The sequence below is a fragment of the Egretta garzetta genome, unplaced genomic scaffold (assembly GCF_000687185.1).
Source record: "Egretta garzetta isolate BGI_Z169 unplaced genomic scaffold, ASM68718v1 scaffold287, whole genome shotgun sequence".
Taxonomy (NCBI): domain Eukaryota; kingdom Metazoa; phylum Chordata; class Aves; order Pelecaniformes; family Ardeidae; genus Egretta; species Egretta garzetta.
This window is the reverse complement of record NW_009260435.1, coordinates 5,551,795-5,572,930: the sequence shown is the minus strand read 5'-3', so window position 1 is coordinate 5,572,930 and position 21,136 is coordinate 5,551,795. Positions and strand designations below refer to the sequence as shown.

The window sequence follows — 21,136 nt, the reverse complement described above, 5'->3', positions numbered from 1 at the left end:
CACAAACAAAATCCATCTGCTACAGCAGGGCATTTTAAATGCTGTCTAGGCCGTGATAATTTAAACTATTCCTGCAACTTTTGCCCACTAACACTCCCCCATCTCTCACTTCTTGCAGGTCATCTGGGCTCTGGCATTAAAGACGAGTGAGCTTCGGAGTTATTTCCCTTCTGAAAGGGAAGTAACTCAGTTAACAGTTGATATTCATTGGTGTTAAAATCTGCCTGAAATTGTATGGCTAGAAAACTTTATTCTGCTACTCCAAGAGAAGAAAATGTATAACTTCATTCATGGGGCCATCGCCTTTCAAGGTTCACATGGGTTTCAGTGTGCTGAGTGTACTTGCCTGCTTGCCTTCCCTTCTGCCCTTTCCCACCAGCTGACCATTCAGGTGAGATTCTCAGGACCAGACTGAGGATTGCACAGAGCCCCCCCCAGACCTCAGTTTATACAGAATTAAAATGAAAACCATTTGTTCTAAACCCTAAGGAACTGCACACTCATTTCTCACTATCAGGCTATTATTATCGGGCATCTATTGTTTGTCTGCTGGAGGTACACAAAGGACTTTTCCCCTAATAACTCATGTTTGCATTTATTCTTGGGGAAGTGCAGTCACTCTGACGGAGGAATGCTTGATGGATATGTCTGTCTCTTACCCGCAGTGCTAAGTGCCTACCAGCTACGTACTAACTAATGAGGCTGCAAGTATGGTACGCTCTGTTGCCCCCTTCTGCATGCAGCTGTCCTGCTGCTTTTCGTGGGGGCTTTTCTCACATACAGGACTTCAGAGAAGGCAAGGCCAAAGACCTGCATGAAGATGAAGCAAAAGATAATACAGCTGGAAACTTTCCTTCCCTTTGGCAGCCTGTTCCTGTTCTGCAACAAGCCATGCTGAGAAAGGCCGGTTTTCAGCATAGATGAGCGTTAGCATTATGTCAAGCTCAGCCTGTTGACAACAATGTTCACAACGGATTCTTGAGGCAGTCTCTCAGGTATACTGGTCCCAGAGTGTTTAAGGATTAAAGAGCTCTCGGACCTTGAACATAACTTGATACTCTTTGACAAGATAGTCAAACAGTGGAATTCTCACTGTAAATGTCTGCCACTTCACACAGCTGAAATTTGGTAAGTGCTACTCAACCATATAAAGTTGAAAAAAGTAACCACTTTATTATCAGTGCATTTTTAGTGCATTTCTTGTGTTTTCCATTGCAACCAGCAATTACAAAGGGCAGAAGGTGCTGCCCCATATCTTTCTAACGTTCTTGGATTTGTTTTTCCCCCCTTCCTTCTTGCCAGTACTCCATGAGACTGAGAGAATGTGTTAATGAAAACACAAAAATCTTCCTTGGAAGAACACAAAAGAAATCTCTATAATGTGAAAGCAAGGAAGATGGGTGGTAGTATCAAGCACGTCAGGAGAGCAGACTAAAAACTGTCATAAATTCTTCACACCTAAAGTGCAGATTAACAGTGGAAAACCTATTAGCATGGGATTGCAACACGTACATACGTGAAAAAAGCAACAAGCTAGAGCACAGCTGTGCACACTCTGTCATACCCAAGCTAGCACTTTAATTCTGCACCAGTGATAAAAAGGAGTGATTAGCTTCACAGCACTCCGGCCTAGTGTTAGTGATGTCCGATTTAATTCTTGGCTGAGAGACACAAACTAAATAAAATAGAAATACTTCTAGGGTAATCCGTGCTCACTGGAGTTACTGAAGGTACAAATCCAAGAAAAAATCCAAAGTCTAAACCTTACCCAGGAATGGCTGCATTGCAAGGAATAGGCACTGCTTCCAGGAAGACCTGAGCATGCGTAACACCAGTAGCATGTGCTATTTGTGCAACATTGTCTTCCATACTGAACAGAACATATTTGTAACTGTAGCAGATTACAAAAGAAAATGGAGAAGTTGGAGAGCTCTCACATATTTCAACACAGCTTCTTAGCAATTTACAAAGCAAAATGGAGAGGGAGATTCAAGAAAGCCACAAACTCCCTCTCTCAAGTGGATCCACAGAACAGATTCTTTGTGGTGTGCTTGAAGAGGCTCATCTTTCTGTACCTCTTCTGCTTTTGCACAGAGAGACAGTTTACAGCACGCACAGCACAAGTGCATGATTTTTGAAGCTTGTCCTGAGACGTGTGTATGTGCACATGTGCGAGAGAGACAAAAATGCCCTATTTAAAACCCAAACAAAACCAGTACTTCAGAATCCCCAACTGAGTTCATATTCTTTGAAATGGAATCCACAGATTCAACTTTGGTGCAATGCTTGCTCTTTAAAAAAGGAAGAAAAATAATCACTATCAAAAGGCTAAATGCTGCTTTAAGACTTAATATTTTAGAAGCTTACCTTGCAGCCTTCACATGTAATGACACCATAATGGATTCCTGATGATTTGTCTCCACAGATCTTGCATGGAATAATTTCAATTTGAGCTGCAACAGAAGCACGCAACCAGTTAATTACATTTTCTTTTAAACACCTTATAAAAGCATTCCCTGATCAGCATTTGTACAGTGAAAACTAATAACCTGCTAAACATTATACTGCATTAACTATTCATTGCTGAACTGCAAGGGTCCCCTAGAGCTTTGGACTAAATTATGGCTGCTCGTTATAGAATAGCTTTTGGGTTATTAAAATGGGTCATTTGAGAAGGTGTTTAAGAACCCACAAGAAGGCTAGAATCAGCATTTCAAAGCCAAAAAGAATAGGAGAGTTCATATTTTGGCCAAAGAGCTAAGATGACAGTAGAAAGGTTTCTTCCAATCTTATTCCTGTGAGATTGTAAAAGGTAATTTTAAAGTTTGCCCTGCTTGAAAATGAATGCAACACCTTTACCAGAGGGGTCACCATCATGCCATCCAGTTCACAGGACTGGCTAATCCAAAAGAGAAGTAACAAGGTAAATAGCAGTTACATTTTGCATGACAAAATTCACGTGTCTGAATTGAAAGTCAATTATCAGTACATATTTGTATATCAGCCACCACAGAACAAACGAGGGAGGAAAATACAGCAGTATTCCAGGCAACTTACAAAACCAAAGGAGTGTGCGCAGTCTGGAAAATGTCATAGAGACACGTGATATGAAAGCCCTGACTTTTAAAACTGAACTTCATACATATCAACCATACCTACTGAATTAAGTTTTGTGTGTGACAAAACTCTGCATCTCTCTCTAAGTCACAGCACCTTCCCATATGAATATATGGGTTTAAGAAGGGTGCCCTGTATGCTCAGGAATACCTCTTCAATTGCTTTTGGCTGTAGTCATTTTGCTAGCAAGTCTTTTTGGATAGGACCACGCTGAGGCAGTGCTTTACAGTATCAAACACCGGCAGTCCACATTCTGCATATGCTTGCATGTGCTCACACAAACAGACTGTACTCATTAGGTAGATAACAAAAAAATCCCAACAAAGAGCTTTCTCTGCCACAATGGTGTTAGGATCAGGCTACATTAGTTTTCCTGGAGTGGCTTAGTCCAAACAGGAGTACAAATGCAACTCCTGCTATGTCTCCAGCCGTGACCTATTAACAATGAGAAGTGCTGTTCATCTCCTGTGAGGAACTGAAATCCATTCACGAGATGCCCAATGCTTTCAGAGAGCTTTCATTTCATCCAGTTTATGGCTATCCAGACAGTAACAACACATAAAATCACATCTAATACTGTCTTACAATACATTACCTTAGCTTCAGTTGTATGCTTAACATTCTTTTCAAAAAGTCATGTCCAGTCTTAGAGACATTGCATTTTACATGCCATTACATCCCTAACCGACTGCTTATTTTTAAAGAAGAATCATAGAATGTTTTGGGTTGGAAGGGACCCCTAGAGGTCATCTAGTCCAAACCCCCTGCAGTGAGCAGGGACACCGCTAACCAGATCAGGTTGCTCAGAGCCCCATCCAACCTGGTCTTGAATGTTGCCAGGGATGGGGCCTCCACCACCTCTCTGGACAACCTGTTCCAGTGTTTCACCACCCTCATTGTAAAGAACTTCTTCCTTATATCCAGTCTAAACCTACCCTGGTTTAGTTTAAATCCATTCCCCCTTGTCCTGTCACAGCTGGCCCTACTAAAAAGATTTTCCCCATCTTTCCTGTAGGCCCCCTTTAGGTATTGAAAGGCCACACGGATCATTTTTGTGGCCCTCCTCTGGACCCGCTCCAACACTTCCATGTCCTTCTTGTGCTGAGGGCTCCAGAGCTGGACGCAGTACTCCAGGTGAGGTCTCACCAGAGCAGAGTAGAGGGGCAGAATCACCTCCCTCGACCTGCTGGCCACACTTCTCCCGATGCAGCCCAGAGTACGGTTGGCCTTCTGGCCAGTGCTCCTGTGTATTCCATTTCACTGCAGCCCAACATTACAGCTCAGGATCAGGTCAAAACTATCAGACAACTATAAACTAGAAGACCAGAAGACTTTTAGCACAGCACTGACTGTACTAAAATACTCCTTCAAAATATCCTTTGATTCTGTGATATTCTTCCCAGATAGCCCACATGGGGGCTGGTATCTCATATTGCTAATATGCCACATTTAGATACATCCTTTTGACATCCTCCAAGTTTTATATCTGTGATTCTGTGATCCTCCAGGCTACATCAAATGCGATGATGGTAGCAGCTGAGCAGTACCCGAATAGTACCCATTTGCTCCCAGGAACCCAACAGCAGCTAAAATGCTCTGCTGAGGAAAGCAGTGCCCAGCAGCTATGGGACTACATTGCTGCTTTCAAAATATTTTCATATAGCAGGACACCACTCGGCATCTGCTTCCCTCATAAGGATCTTTGCATTCTTGACCTTTAATCCCCCACCTTCCCTGCAACAAAATGACAGGCTGAAATTAAAAGGTCTGATTAGGACACTTGAGGAAGGAAATACTTCTTCCCCGCAGTCCTCCAAAAACTGTTTTAATTTCACTTTGCTCTCAGCTAACGCATTAAACACAAGGGAGCAGGAAGTGAACTAATAAAAGGGAAAAATGAAGTGTATGCTATTTTATTAACGTGTTACATTAATTATTACTAGAGCATCATAAATGTTTACGAACAAAGCCTTGAGCAGAAAGGATAGCATAACCCCACTTTACATCAACAGATTGAACAACAGAATGAAATTCACAGAAACTCAGAATTTGGGTAACATGCAGTTCAAATTCAGAGAGCAATCCTGTGGGCAAATTCCAGAATAGATCTACCGATTCCCAGATGTGCCTTTTCAAGATACGATTATTTTACTACTCTGCTACAGTGAATCAGCAGCCCTTTTCAACTCCTTTAACAGGACAGTGACAAGGCTCATCTCGACAGCTACATGGCAGCATATTTTTTTACATCTCACTTTTATATACATAATTACTGCCTTATTTTGAATAGGTATGATATAATTGGATCTTGTTTATCTACAGTCTCTAGCACGTTAGTTAAATGGCCCATGAAGCCTGCCTATGCAATCCCTATTTCTTAAGCAACAGGACATTTGCAGAGGGTTTCTGAAGGAATGTAACATGCCTTCAAAGCGATGGCCTAAAGCTAGGTTACTAATAGTCTAAAAGGTGCCATAATTAGTCCCAAATACATTTTCCAGGGTGCTTTACTGTTAGGAGAGAATCTCCACAGATTCACAGGCTCCGGCTGTGCCAGCATTTGCTGACCACTGTGTGCATTAGCAGCGGCTCCAAATCAGGCATAATTTTAGAACTCCAGATTACCTCGAATTTACTGCATCTTCGAGGCACTTACTTTCAATTAAGCACGCAGCATTTAGAACTTTCATTCTGAGATACAGGACAGTGAGATGAAACTCAGAAGCGTAAGTCGCTTGGGACTGCCACAAACAATTGTATTACAAATTAATGCAGGGAAAGACATCGGATCAATTACTGTTCCACGTGGTCGCCTTTGCAAATCAACTCATTGAAATGGAATCCCTGTCGCAAGTTCCTACACTTTCCATATAGCATGAAAGGACTTCGATACCTTAAACTTACTAAATGGAAATTGCCTGTGCCAAGAGTATGCATTTTTCTTATGAGGGTGAAAATATTTTCCCCACTTCTAACTTTGACATGCAAATATGTACTTGCTAGAACCTCGTTCTTATGCAAACAAGGCAGGTGGGAAATATTTTTACATGTCAAGAATATGTTCCAACTTGGTTTCTCACATTTCCAGAGTTACTTAAAGCTTCCTACCACGCTCACATTAATTGTACCTGTTCTGTGCTTACATATATTTATATGGTATATTTTCCAAGATTATATAAAATACTCTAATTCATGCTTTAGACTAGAATTAGCTTAAATTACAGTTTACAATTTCTGTCTCCTGGGGTGGTGCTCAGACTGATTCTGGTTCATGCATGAGCAAATTATTTCTTAAATATGAATTGCAGAAAGAAACAAACTCTTGTGGTTGCCTAGAAACTGCCACAGATACCCAGGTGACAGATGTAGTTTGTATTCCCAGATTAAAGGCCTAGGAATCTTTCACACCCTGAAATAACAGTGCTCCAGAATACTACCAAGGATGTCCTGTGCCAAAGGCAGCAATGAATAGGAATAAAAGCCCAAACAAACCACCAAGAGCAACAAATGCAAGCTCAAGCACAGAGGCCCACCGCCAGCATGGAACAAGTTGCTACAGAAACGTCTCCTGAGAGACAGAAGTGACCATTAAGGGCTGGAGGTAGTGATCCTTACGAACTGATGCCAAATGCAAGGCAAACTCGTCTCCATAGGAAAGGGCATCTGACATCCACCAAGATCTCTCAGTATATGTGACTCTAACATGCAGCTAATCCTAACACTGCTATGTCTGGTAATCTTCCGTCCACTGTAATGTCACAGGATCTTCATTTTATGGCAGGAAAACTTAGAGCAGATTCTTTGATTTGCTCAACATCAGAGAGAACAGGAACTTGAGCCCAAGTATTGCAGGGAAAAAAAGCCTGTGTTTTTCCCCTGAACCTTTCTTCTTCCTCCATCCACTGTGTCTTCACTTGGCAATTACCTGAAGTAGCTCTGGTATGCCTAAATTACACGATTGCCTACACCTAATTCCTAGTGAACATGCCTACCAGAGAACTGGAGAGAGCACTAAACAACATCTTTTGTTGGCATCCGGAACAGAATAATATGCCTTATTCCCTCCTACGCCAGGCTTCACTTCTTTCCCCAAATCCAGAACAGTCTCACTGAGCTTGCCTGCCTTCTTCAAGCTCCCTCCCCCAACCAACCCCTCCAGCCAACCTCTCCCTCTTTATTAATTCTCGCTTGAATGAAATGCTGCTTTATTCCTTGTCTGGTTTGAGCAGTCAAGGAGGAAAGAAATCTAATTTCATATTTGTAAGGAAAAGCTCCGTACAAGCTCATCAGAATCTTTCATTTCTTCCTTTCTAACTCCTTGGGCAGACTCCCTCAGGACGAGAGCCCATATAGCCAAGTAAAGTACAGGGCATCCTTCTCCCCAGTTCTGCCATCTACACAGAAACACATTGAGCCTCAACACGGGCAAGTGTATTACCAGTCCATCCTGAAGAAAACAGTTTTCAAAAAAAAAAAAAATAAAAACCCTTCCAAAGACAGGGGGCTTTTTTCCTCCCCATTAGTGTGTCTGAATGAAATGTTTGTTTCTAGTGAATTAATTGCCTTGGGGTAGAAAAAGGATTTTCCCGTTCCTCCTCCTGCTTTCATACTGTTATTTGAAAATTGTACATTCACACAGTCCATGTTATTTTTTCCAATTCACAACAGGTATGAAATGTCAGATTTGCTATCCTGGGATAGGCTCTTCAATTGAAGCAAAAATTGGTCCCCATTCCTGCCTTTTAGGTAAGATTCATCTAGCTGATCTGATCTATCTTGAAAGTTGGGTAATTAACTGAAGTTAATTGTCCTGCCTGCTTCTAAAGTGATGAGGAAGGAAGAAAGGAAGGAAGAGAGAGAGAGAGAAAAGGGAAGGGAGGGAGAAAGTGAGAAGGAAAACAGGAGGAGGGGCGTGCTTCATCTCATTCAGGACAAGTGAGATGAACACGAGTGGAGATGCCTCCTCTTCATTCACCAGAGAAGGAATTTAATGATGCCTTAATTACAAGCCTAACTTTTAGAAGGTGAAAGTCAGGCGAATCCTACTGCCTCTTACTATTTCTGAATTGAAAAATTCACATTTTCTGGAAAGGAAAACCTGTGTAGGAGGTGCTCCCTTTCCCTCCCGTGGCACACAGGGTCCCAATTGAGATAAGAGCACGTTTATGGAGTTCCCCATCATAGCTCCCACCCTTCAGCTCTCGAGGCAGCAATATCAAGCAATTCCAGGCATACACACTCCTTTCTTACTCAGTAAAGACGGAACTAAGCACATACTTGTTAGTCTGCTAGACTGGCCTCTATTTCTTAAAACCTCTGCGGGCACTGAGCATCCTTCTCTGATCCACTGGCTTTCTGGGGAAAGCACCCTAACCAAAATGGCTAGCTGAACCGAGGACTTTCCTTGAGGCCAGTTGCAGGGTATGTACAACAGACAGAACTGCAGCCGGCATCTCCTGGGTCTCAGGGTACTGCTTAAGAAGTTACCCCCTTCTTTGACGGCAAGAAAGGTTTAAATTCCCTTCCCTGAATGTGGCTTGCCTGTCCCCCACTTCACAGGGTATGTACAATTTTTGCAGCTAATTCAGAAGGGCTTTGAAATAAATATGATACATATACAAATTGGGCTAACCTGCTTCTAAAGGGATGCAGTTTGTGCCAGACATCACTGCTAGTGCTGTTTGTAAGTATATTGATTAAATTAGGAGGCATACATATTCACTGACATATTCATACATATTCATTGACTCAAACAAGGGCACTGCGTGTAATGTGGTATTTAAAGCAACATAATATCTGATCACAAACTGAATTAACAAGGAATGATTTTACTATATAATATTCTAATCTTCCTGCATTTTCAGCTTCATTACCTAAATAATTTGCTCTGTCATGTACACTAAGTAATTTGAGCTGGCTGCAGATTACTTGCCTCTGAACACCTGCAGCTTACAAATGCTGCAATTCTACTCAACTGAAAGCCAGTGGCAGCACAGCTCTTCCCATTCCATTAATATATTACGTTAAGTGACCATCTGTCCACTCACATATATTAAAATACTTAAACCCCGTGTACTTCTAAGGATGACAGCTGGTTGGTAGATGTCCGAGGCATTTTTAGAACACACAGTAAGTGTTTTGATCAAGAGCTGATGGAATTTACCTGCCCACTCCTTGTGTGAAAGGTTTGTTTATTCTATATACAATCCCCACCACAATGGCATTCTGGCCATGAGCAGGCCCGCTGGAGATCACAATGATATAGCCAGTAGAAGTTAGCTCCCGAGAAGAACTAACAAAGCCTGGTGTCCTAGAGATTTGTGTCTCACAGTTGGATTTTCTGGGGTCCAATAAGGCTGAAACTCCAGCAGAAGCCCTCCCAGCACATGGGACATTCCTTGCATCTTTCTCTCCTTTACAGATTCTCTTATCTATAGCCGAGCTTAGGCTGCACACTATCCCTCAGTGGAGTATTAGTTGGGTACCTTTCTGGGTATGCTTTTCAATTTTCATGAAACATGTAGGAACACATCTTTAGGACTGCTGACGCTCTCAAGCTTGGCTGAAATGGTTTTGGAAATGAGGAGGATTGGGGTGATGGGTAGAAAACCAGACAAACACAAACAACCTCTCCAAGCCTTGTTTCCTTAGGAAATCACACTAGTAATAAAATAAAATAAATACTGAGGTTATGCTGGTACAAACCCTTTGAAGTCTGTGGGTGTAATGGGTGGAGTAGAAATGAACATGGCCACCAAAGTATTAATTAAAGTGTGAGCAACACCTCAAACACACAAGACAGAAACGCTGCAACGCCAAGACTAGATCTTTGGGCCTGAACACAGCTGGATTCCTCTTAGTAGGTCACTTGATACTGCGTAGCACTCCCCAACGCTAAAAACATTTGGCTTCAAAGAGTATTAAAGGAGATGCACAATAAATAGGACAGAACAGCCTGAGCACTTTGGGGCTTGCAGGACTGACTTTTCAGAATCAATCTAAATGCTTCAACCTCTGTTACTGATTTGGACATGTTGAAGGGAACAGTGCAGTAAGAACTCATATTCTCATGGCGGGATCACTGACTTTTATGTTTATTGTATTACTTCAAGCTAAGAAATTTTACTTACACAAATTTTCATTTAAAGAACTAAAGCTTTGCTATTACATGAAGCACTGGCTTCAATGAAGACGCTTGAATGCCTAACCAAAGAATGGTATATGGATTGGTTTGGATTCTCTAACAGGCACTACTCTTTCTGTGAAGTTGTTGTGGTGAGGTCTCTATGTATATTTTTAATGTTATATTCAAATAGAAAATCACTGGAAAACCTTAATAGACCAACATAATATTCCTTATTCTTATCAAGAAAATATTAAAACAAAAAGGAACCCCAACGCAAACAATCTAAGGCTTCTGCAAGTGTTTAGGAGCACAAACAAGCTAAAAACCGATTTAGGGTTTTCAGAAGAACTTGGAGAGATGATGTTTGCTCCCTCTCAGTCATGTGCGCAACACTAAGTGATTTTTATTTTCCTTTTGTATTACAGCCTTCTATCTCTTCACTGTCTTGGCTTTATCCATCTAGAAATATTCTCATTCTTTTTTAACCCAGCAATGCAACTTGGTATCTCAACATCTGTATCACCAAGCAACTGAAGACATATTTTTCCTTGTACTTTTGAGGAAAAAAGACCAGCAATCTAGTTTGCCACTGAAAACTAGATGATTTCATTTTCCTTGTTGAAGGAATGACAGGTAGAGACAACTCTAGCTTGGGACTCTGGTGACATCATGAAACCACACCACAGACCAAACTATAATATCAAACCACTGAACTACAAACCCAGGCTCAAAATAATCAGGACTGCCGTGTCCAGACATGTTCAGTTGTCCAGGAGCACAGAAAAGTACTTCTCTGGAGAATCAATCTCTTGTTGCTTCCCAGGGCACACAACTAGCATTTTTCCCAGTTTGTGAAGTCTAGGGAGTTCTGAAAGCCCCAGCTTTGTTGAATCAAACACAAATCATGAAGATGGCTGAAACATACACTGAGACATGCACTGTAGCAAGACACAGAATAATGATACTAACTCTTCCAAGGAGAAAGTAAAACCAAGAAAAAACATAGCAGCAACTCTGAATACAAATTCTATCTTTTTCACAGTGGAGGAGAAGATTCAGTCACTGGACACAACACAGGCACAGTAACAAGACGGCAGTAACCAAACTTAGTGGCAAAGAACAAGAACAGACGAAGACGAAAGGAAAACGTGTTGCCATGCAATGCCCCATGCATTTCAAAACCAAAGCATTTGAAGACTAATTTGATTATTTCAATAAGATTAGAAGAGACTTCCAAATGTCCTAAACCACCAGTTTTGTCACATAATATTTCAACTTCTCACTTTCTTTCTTGGTGGCTCAGGTACTTATGAATAAACATTTAATCCTTTTATTCCCCTCTTCTTCTCTGGCTGAAAATTAACAGTAGTTATACTGCCTGTGATGAACACAGTTTGGAGTACAATTAATTTGAAGACTAGACTAAATGTAATTCTTGCTAACTAAAGCAATTCAGAAAAAGTTTGTCACAAGAAAACACATAGACACTGCAATCGTGACTCTAATGAAATATAATATAGTTTTCATCGAAGCCCTGAACTGCATGCGAAAAAAGGAATACTATAATCCTCATTCTAGTGCTGATTTGCTGTGTGAATGGGTATGCTAACTGATGTCTCATTTTCTCTATCTACGTAATCAACGTAATCTCTATCTATACCTATCTGAGGTGACTGGTGCTTACTGCCAAATCTTGGGTCTTGGTCTTATGACCCAAGAAAGTGGCGAGCAGACCTCCAGGCAAACAAATCTCTGGTGTTTTGCATTGCTTGGATAAAAGTTGCCACAAAATAATACAATAGGACCACTAGTTGTCTCAATTCTTGTTAATTTACTTTTTTAACTTTTAAAACCAGAGCTTACAGGTTTAATGACACAGCTACAAAACATTGCTCTTGACACAATTACACAAAATACAAGTTTTAGAAGCAACTATTACCACAGTAACTGCTGACTTTTTCTGCTCTGATTTGCTACTGCATTTATTCAGTAAGCAGCCAAGCTCGTGCTTATATCGGTCCATGTTATATGTTTTTACAGGATTCTACAGTTCACTCAGGTTTTGACATCCCTAATTTCTTCCTACAGATAACCACTAACCTTGGGCATCTGTGAAGAGGAACACCTGCAGCAGGGGCGTAAGCACAGTTCTACTATGGTACAATCTGTACCACACTGCTGTGCTGCTAGACCAGACCAATGCATACTGTCTGTCAAATAAAACAACACAAAAAAAGTGAGCTGGTAGGCCAAGACGCAGGTGCACCTCGAGGCACGGAAAGTGCCCTTATACACTCAATCACACTGGGGTTTCTCGTAGTCTTTGCAACTTACTTTTTCTCTTACATGGGGAAAAGCTAATCTATGCCGATTTCTCCTTCCTGGTGCCTGTTATGCTGGTCTTCCATTTTGTCACATTGATGGAGAGGAAAACGGAAAGTGAAGTTTGCAGGAGAACATAATTCAGAGTACATCTATTTTCCGGAGCTAGCTGGATAATACTAAATGCATTCTCCCCCCTCCCACCAAAAAGAAACCTATACTGAAAAGCTTAAACATATTTGTACTTCTGTCCGATTTCCCAATTCTCTGGAAGAAACTAATAAAGACTTGCTTTTAATAAGGGAAGTCTTTTAATAATGTAGTGGTTTGGAGTGAAAAATCTAAATTACCTCTGACATTTGCTCCACAGATTAACACACAGAGCCCCCATTTTACATGAACTTTCCTACTCTCAAGTGTTGGACCTGGACTTCTGAAGACTGGAATTTGTTAACTCCAACACTGCTCTGGCACTTTCTTTTCTCTAATTAAATGTATTGGCTTAGGGGAGCATCTCAACATTTCTGTTTGCTTGCTTGCAGTAGGAAAACAAAGAACTTGCCAACCACTCGCCAATTTTAAGCACCACTTCAGCAAGTCAGCTAAAAGTATCACAGCATAACAACCTTTACTTGAATGATTTTTCATAGGTTGCAAACAGTCTTAAATGATCAACACTTTGAAGGCAATAATTTTAGTCCCTATTAAAAAGCGTATAGTTACTGTATGCAGGATTATAAGAGTACCTTAGTTGCTGGTTAAATTACACTAGCATTCGTTAAGGATGGAACTTTTACTAGCTTTTTAGAACAGTGGTAAAAGGGTACTTAGAGTCTTAAACTTCTTCTATACAATATGAAACTTGCAGTCATTCCATTTCGTTAAGAAGCTATGTACAAGTGTGCTATCCATTTGCAAAATTACATCTTGGTTCCACGGTCTCATTAGGCTACTAGCACAAATCAAATGACAGTTACTAGACTTAAAAAAAAACTCACCTGGGAAAGGCACTCACTTGCAACATTGTGTCAAAATTATTAACAATATCAACTAAATGCATTAACAAGGTAACAGGCTCCTGAATGTTGAAGGGGTGTTATGTCAGGGAGCCTACAGCACCAGCTAATTGTGGGTAACACTGCAAATTCATTCCTTCTACTCATGCAGATATGCACATAGCTTTCAGCTCAAGCATTAATAATTCCTGATACCACTACCTAGAAGGCTGTCTCCAATGAGCAACCCATCACCACTACATGTTCTCTATCGCAATGCAGACACTTTCCTTTATGCTTACTATTGGGCCGAGATGTTCCACTTTAATAGTTCCCCAGAGATAGCAACAGTCAGCTGGGAAAAAGGAATACAGAACGAATGCAGAAGAGGTAACAAAGCGGGGGAACCCAATAAGGTAAAAGTCCTTTAAACAAAGTGTTTGTCATGATTCAGCCCTCTCCTGCCATTTTGCCAGGCTGCACAAATTTTATTAAGGGTTTAGCCTCTGCAGAAATTGCAGGATGTATCACGTGTATTGAGAAATGGGACTTTGAGTTAAAGCCGGGCAAATGTGGTTGGTGCAGAAGCCACTTCCTTGTAAGACAGCTGCACTTCGATGAAAAACCACTCAAAACCTGAACTTACTTCTAGAAGAAAAAGTTGCAGAAAACACAAAAAAGTATTTCACCCAGACTAGAAACTCCATCATTCTGAAATGACTACATCTGCATTTTTAAGATATTTTCTTTTTCTTTTGGCTGTACATGAATTTGATGTCATTGAAAAGTCTTCCTTTGATGCTGTCTGCCAAGTAGAATCACTAGTTTCTCACAAAGGTGTGCTCTAAATGTCTAGTTTAAATTTTCATTTTCAGATGATTCATCTAAGAAATGAACAATAACAACCAAAACCAACTTCAGAACTCTAAACAGTAAAAAGCCTTTTAGCTGCACTCACTCATTTTTAGCTCCCCCCAACACCTCCTTTCTGGATGCACATGGCAGTCAATACTAAGCCTGAATTCTGTGATATACAGCTATTAGAAGCAAACCACAACCAGATTCCCTCAAACCTCACAAAAGAGGTTTTTCTGAAGTCTGTACCCTGCATCTTTCTAGCTGACAAGGGGTCACATTTTTTTTATCCACAGATGCTTTCCATTGCCACTGTTTCTAGTGTATATGTGTTATTTTGTCACAGCTCCTCTTCACAAGTCCTCTTCAGAGGTCATCAGAGGATTATCAAAACTGAGGGACTCTTGGGAGGAAGCTGCATCCTCAGCCAATGTAGCTTCAGCTACACCCCTAGGTTTTGAAGGGGGAAGCACAAAATAGATGAATTATGCCTATGTTTCCTCCAGTTAAAAGAAAATGTCACTGAAGTCCAAAATCATCAATGATTTACAGCTGAAATGTGTTTCCTGATACCTATTGAAGACACCAGGAAGTACAGACATACAGTCAAACCTCTGCTGAACAAATAATCATGTTTTCCTCTCCAAGAAAGATGCTTCTTTCAGTTCCTGCCCCATCTCAGAGGGAGCAATGTTAGTGTATATCACTTCTACAACAGCTGCCTAGAAGATAGCCTGGACAGAGAAAAACTGACACAGAGCATAATTTTGCCATTGCTCTTCCTTAACACCTGTACAACTTCTCTGAACACCAAATTATACTGCTTTGAGGAGGAGACACACACTCCCCCCACATTGACCATTCGCTCAAGACAACCTGGATAGGTTGCATGCACACCGGCCAGACACTGCTACCGCACAGGTCCATAGGAACAGACCCCTGCACGCACTGCACTAAGTATGGCCACACGTGCGTCTTGCTAATGGCTATTTTTACCCACCCACAGATTTTGTACCAGAGCCTCCCATCACCTAGAATGGGCTTTAAAAGGCTTTTTTGTCATCCTTCAAACCGACACCCTTCCCCTTCTCTTGACCACTGACTGCATCACTCTGGTTTCGCGGTGATAGAACTTTTTTTGTTGTAACCTTAGTGGTATTTTATTTACTTGCATGAAGTTACGTGATGGTTCTTCATCTTTATGAAGCAGCTTGGGGCTGCCTGGCTGGCCAGGGAGCAGGGGGAGCCATGGGAGGGTGGCCAGATCTGCCCGTCTGCAGTTGGGCATGCATTTTTCTCATCCCTCAGATGTTCTCTTGTAGAGGGGCACAGGAGTAAAATGCTGTAACCTATCTGCAGAAACTACACCGGGAGGGAGAACATGCAGGATGATAACAGAGGAGATGGAAATTTTATAGGCTCTGGCTTACAGGAAAATAAAACCACCATCAGTCTATCAGTCTCAAAAACACTCCTGCCAGAGAGAAAGGTTTTTTCCAACATGTTCTTCAAACCATATATTACAGTGTTGTCCCCCACCAACTATGCTCACACCATCTCCCTGGACTTGGCTCTGTTTCTGTGCTTCTTTACATCCTCACAATCTCTGAATATACTAAGTATTTGAAAACCATCTTACTCTGTGACAAGGATGGTGAAAAAAAAATGTGGTTGCCCACAAAAATGTGTTAGAAAACTACAAGTTTGTGAAAAGAAAAGGTCTAGCAAAAGCTCTTCCTTTGCCACAATCAGATTAGGTGCTACAACCTTCATTAAAACCCTTTCTTTTGTCTACTCATTTCATAGCATTTAATTTCCTGCCTCTCAGTGATTAAATCAACTGAAAGGTAGCAGATAAAGCAAGTTTTCTTGATGTTTCAAACATACATTAATGTTTTATGTTTAAAAAGCTTTCAAAGTGTCTTCAGATGCTGGTTAACAAACATGGTACATAAAACCGTGTCTGAGGTTGGGCTGTGGCAGCAGATATGCAACCTAAATGATTCTATGATTCTATGCGACTGAAACTTACTGTGACAGCTCTGTAGCAAGGCTCTACGCACAGGATACCTCCATTGCATACACGAAGGAAGCTTAAAGTTAAGCTTCACATATTTAAACACTAATAAAGTCTACTTAATGGTAGTCTTCAAAATGACAGTGGCCTCCTAATCTGCTAGAGATAAAGAAGTGCCAAGATTAATGATTACATAAGTGCATCGCAGAGCCCAGAAACACTAATCAGCTCTTCTGTTGTTATTTGTGTACAAAGGCTATTAGAGTCATCTGACATTCCAAAATCCAATTTAAAGTTGTTAAACCCCTTTCATGTACTTATTTGAGGTTGGAAAACTGAGAGGTTAGAAAAGGGAAAGGAAGGGTTTGATTTCCTAATTCTTTTTCCCTTACTGATTTTGCTCTAAGCCAAATCTCTCTTTAAGAAATGCAAGAAAATAAGCTTTTAAACAATGCCTGGAATAACGAAGATTGCTGTTGAAGGAATAATACCAGTAAAACCCTAACATGCTTAGATAGCAAATTTTAAAATAATGACTACAAGCAAACCAAGTAACTATTCTGTAAGAAAAGACCCCATTGAGTTGAGAGTGTCAATGACATGAGCCACACAACTCTGACAATAGCAGCCGTCTTCAGCAGATCAGCAGGGTGGGAAAGCAAAGGTGCTCAGACACCAAACACCCATCTCTGTCTAGTAACAGAGGGAGAATTCACTCTCTGGATTCACATAGGCCCAGTATTATTTGCAGGAGACCAGACCTCTCTTTGCAAAATAAGGCAAATGACAGGTCTGACTGCAGCCTCTCTAAATACTATAAACCAATTCTTTTTCCACAGAAAAATCCTTTAAAATTCAAAACAACTGTCTGTTTCTGACAGAGGACTGAAAAAGCCAGTTTAGAAACAAAACGAAAAAATTGGTCTTCTCCTGGTTCCTATGTTGCTCCTTCACCTCCACAGATGACACAGAGAATGGGACAGGAAAAAAGGTGGCTACGTCCCCGCCCTCTCCATCTGATCAAGGCATCGTGCGTCCCCCGCTCTCAGACAGACTGCACAAGCGGGACATCCCGGCAGCTGGGAGCTTTGTCAGCAGCCATGTGGGCAGTGGGTAAGTGGGCATGCTGCACATCGCACGTGCCTCAGGGGAGCCATCAATTACAATCCCATTTGTAGCACAAATCACTGCAGCCCTGAATGCAATTCCCCACTGGCTTCAAAACTCACAGAAAGGGCAGCTGAGTGGGCCCCGGCTCTCAGACAGGAGGGGTGTGCATGGCAGACAGACCTACAGACCAACTGCTGCAACTTGATCTTGTGGGCGATGAGCTGGGCCTTGGGCTGAAATGGCAGCTACAGCAACCACTGCCCTTCTGGGGAAAGGACTAGTCCGGGAGCAATCAGCCTCTGGAGACCACAGGCCCCACTTCCTCAGCTTGACAGTGACTTTCTCTCCTTCTATCATGAGAGAGGCGAGGCGACAGCTGTGATCCAAGCTAATGAAGATAATCATGAGAATACGTGCAAAGAAAGGGCAAGATGCTGACTGTTATAATCCAGCTTGCGCAGTGGCAGATCTGAGGCAGGCTTTCTCCTTCCCTGTTGTGACATCAGCAGTAAACCAGTCTCGGTTTCTTGTACAGCAGAACACAGCCATTACGGACTACGTGCACAACTTTTTCCTTTACAGATGCAAAGTGATTTTCTAGTGTTCCCTAAGGTATAGTCAATTAAGTGATAACTGCATCTGTGCATAGTATTCAAAATGCTAATATCCTCACCCAGATAAGTCTTCAACTTTGCCTGCTTATTTATCTCCAACTCTTAGAAATTATTGCCATGAATGCTCCAGTGCCTTCACCCATTCATTATCTTTGGCAATCCTGCTTCTTCCTAACAAAAAGGCAAAAAGCACAACGGATAAGACCTGTACCACTCTGACCACACTGGGGAGTAAAATGATGTAAGCAAAGAAATATCAGCTGATCTACTGCAGTGTAGCTACTGGCATATTTTGCTGCTCTCAAAGTCATTCAGCTTTTCATCTAACCTACAGAGGTAAGAATATCTGCTATGCCATCAGAGGCTCACGTACTCTAGAAATAACAGCAGTTTGCATCATGAATTATCTAACACGATTTACCACTCCGGGAAAAGGAAAGCTATCGTGTTTGGTGTTGTGCCATTTAGCCATCAGACTCAAAATGTTAATGTCTGTTATCTTTGCAATGGAGGTAACACAATGCTGGTCTTGGGCACTCAGTTCTAAGATGGCTTCCTTACCTCAACATGGGAGGACTCATGTAACATAAGCCTCTGGCCACACATGTTCAACGTGTCCCCATGTTTTTAAGTGGGGGATGGGGGGGGGGGGGGGGGGGGGGGGGGAAAAAACCCCTACATTGAAGCTGAAAAACCCAGTACCGACAAGAAAGGAACTTGATGATGTGCTGACTTACCATGAGCATTTATATGAATGCCTTAATACTTGATTACTTTTGTTTATAAAGATCACAAAATTGCAAAATGGGCACTAAAAAACCCAAACAGAGAGTAGTGACATTTTTTTCAAACAAGCCTGAAAGTACAATAAGGAGAAGACAATCTTATGTCCCACAGAACCGGGCAGAACACACGCATTAGGTAGAACACGAGTACAAACAAGATATACAAAATAAAATGATTGAGTCAACTGTTGCTAAATGCATTTGACAGATTAAAATTAAAAAAACCCCACTTGCTTCACATGATTAACAGCAGGTTCTAAAGGCCAAATCACCCAAAAAGGTAGAAGTTGACAAGTAGTGAGTGTATTGGATTTGTGTTCCCTCAAATAAAGGAGGCTTGATAAAAGTTAGAAGAAAATAATAGAAACTGCACCTGTATTATTGTAATCATTTTATCCAAAGACAATCCAAACCATTTAACAAGCTAAGCTTCATCACTGTCAGGACAAGAAAGCACCCTTGTAACCAGAGCTGAAGGAAGCCGTCCAATAACTTACTGAGAATAATGAACATAATCTCTCAACCCTTCCAAGATGGTCTCTACCCATCATGCTTGCTGATGTTTCTTTCTGTGCTTGCGTTCTGCACGCATCAGAGAACAGACAAGAAAGAACACAAGGCAACTCCAAATTTGTACCATTTTAGCAGTGTACTATTTTAAAAGGCTCACACACAGAGTCAGTTACTATACTGTCCTTAATAACATTTAACCAGAACTTCCCCACTCCCACTCTCAGAAGAATACTTGCAGCATAACTTGGACTATCCAAAGCTCCCAGGGGACACATGGAAGCAGAGGTAAGTGGGGGAGCAGCCAGAGGTCTTCTGGGAATCATGGAAGTGAAAGGAAAGGAAACAAACTCCACAAAGAAGAACTGTTGGCTCCACTCAGCCTTAAAGTTTCCCTATTCCTGAATGGAGCATTCATAAGTAAAATAAGCTTCTCTAAGCAAGCATTCCAAATGGTTGTAAAAACCTTTTGACAAAGTGCAGAATTCTTGCTCGTTTTGGTACTTGACTCTCCAGAGAGAGAGACAGCTGTTGTTCTTACTGTAGCAATTTATTAACCAGTAGTACAGCTGTAACAACGTTCCTGGTAGTGTCTCAATGGTTAACAAGCAGCCAGATTCTTTCCAAACCTGTGTTTCCCAAAGTCTTATTTGGAAAACATTGCTAGAAAAAGTTCCAGACTGAATAAAAAATACATACGGATGTATCACAAGCCTTAACATCAGGGCAGAATATCCACGTAGAAGAAATCTGTTTGGGGAGTTGCCTGTGCTTCACACAGAAACTACAAGTTTTTATTTATATTATTGCAGAACAAGTTAATGCCAATTAAGTACGAGAGTCACTTTGGATTTAGCACAGAACCTGGCCCAGGGCACTGGCACACAGAATAGGAATAAATACTAATCATGCTTGCTCACACTGAGAGGATTAGATAACTACAGACATAGGAAATTAAAACCACAACAAGATGACCCCATGCTCATGATTTCCCTGTTGTACCAGATCAGTCAATATGAATAATCGACAATGTAAATTGAAATCCTCAGATAAAAATAATGGTTTTACCGCTTTACTTCTCTCCACTTGCACATAAATTGAGTTGACTATCTCTGACAATGCCATGGTTTAATATTCTAAACACACTATCTCCTTTAACAATGCCTGGAATAGAAACAAGCTGCTGAGCTAGATCCTCAAGGGGTGAAAATCAACATTGCTACACTGACTTCAGTGGAAGCACATTGATCTCCACCAGCTAAAGCTTTGGGCCCTAGTGGGCAATTAGGTTTCTATTATATGCTAATTTAAATAATGTACCACAGAACATTTGCTGTACAATAAAGCAAGTCTACATTCTTCTGTGGGGAAGGACAAGCATTTGCTGTTGGCATGATGAGAGTTATGGATTCTGGTTTCAAAGAGCAGGGTGAAGTTTCGGTATAAACTACTCCTCATAATACATTTTTAAACCTGCAATTACTCATACTATACTACTTGAGGAAGCCTGTAATTATTTGGTAAGTTTTTACCAACGTCTAGTCTAGATCATAATTGCTAACACTGCCTCCTTCAAAGGAACTAGTGACTATGTTAAAATCTGGTTTTTGTTAGGTTCCTGCTACACAAAGTGGCTGTGCTGTAATGTTACGATCTGTATTCAGTGGAGGAGGAAAACCAAACTG

General features: G+C 41.2%; 1 protein-coding gene across 1 annotated transcript in view; it reads right to left on the bottom strand.

Moving 5' to 3' along the window:
• Window positions 1–21,136, bottom strand: part of RORA (RAR related orphan receptor A) — an 81,112-nt gene that overhangs the window by 18,144 nt on the left and 41,832 nt on the right. The window contains exon 2 of the mRNA XM_009643822.2: window positions 2,368–2,500. Coding sequence (XP_009642117.1) covers window positions 2,368–2,500 — 133 coding nt within the window. The remainder of the gene's footprint in view (window positions 1–2,367; window positions 2,501–21,136) is intronic.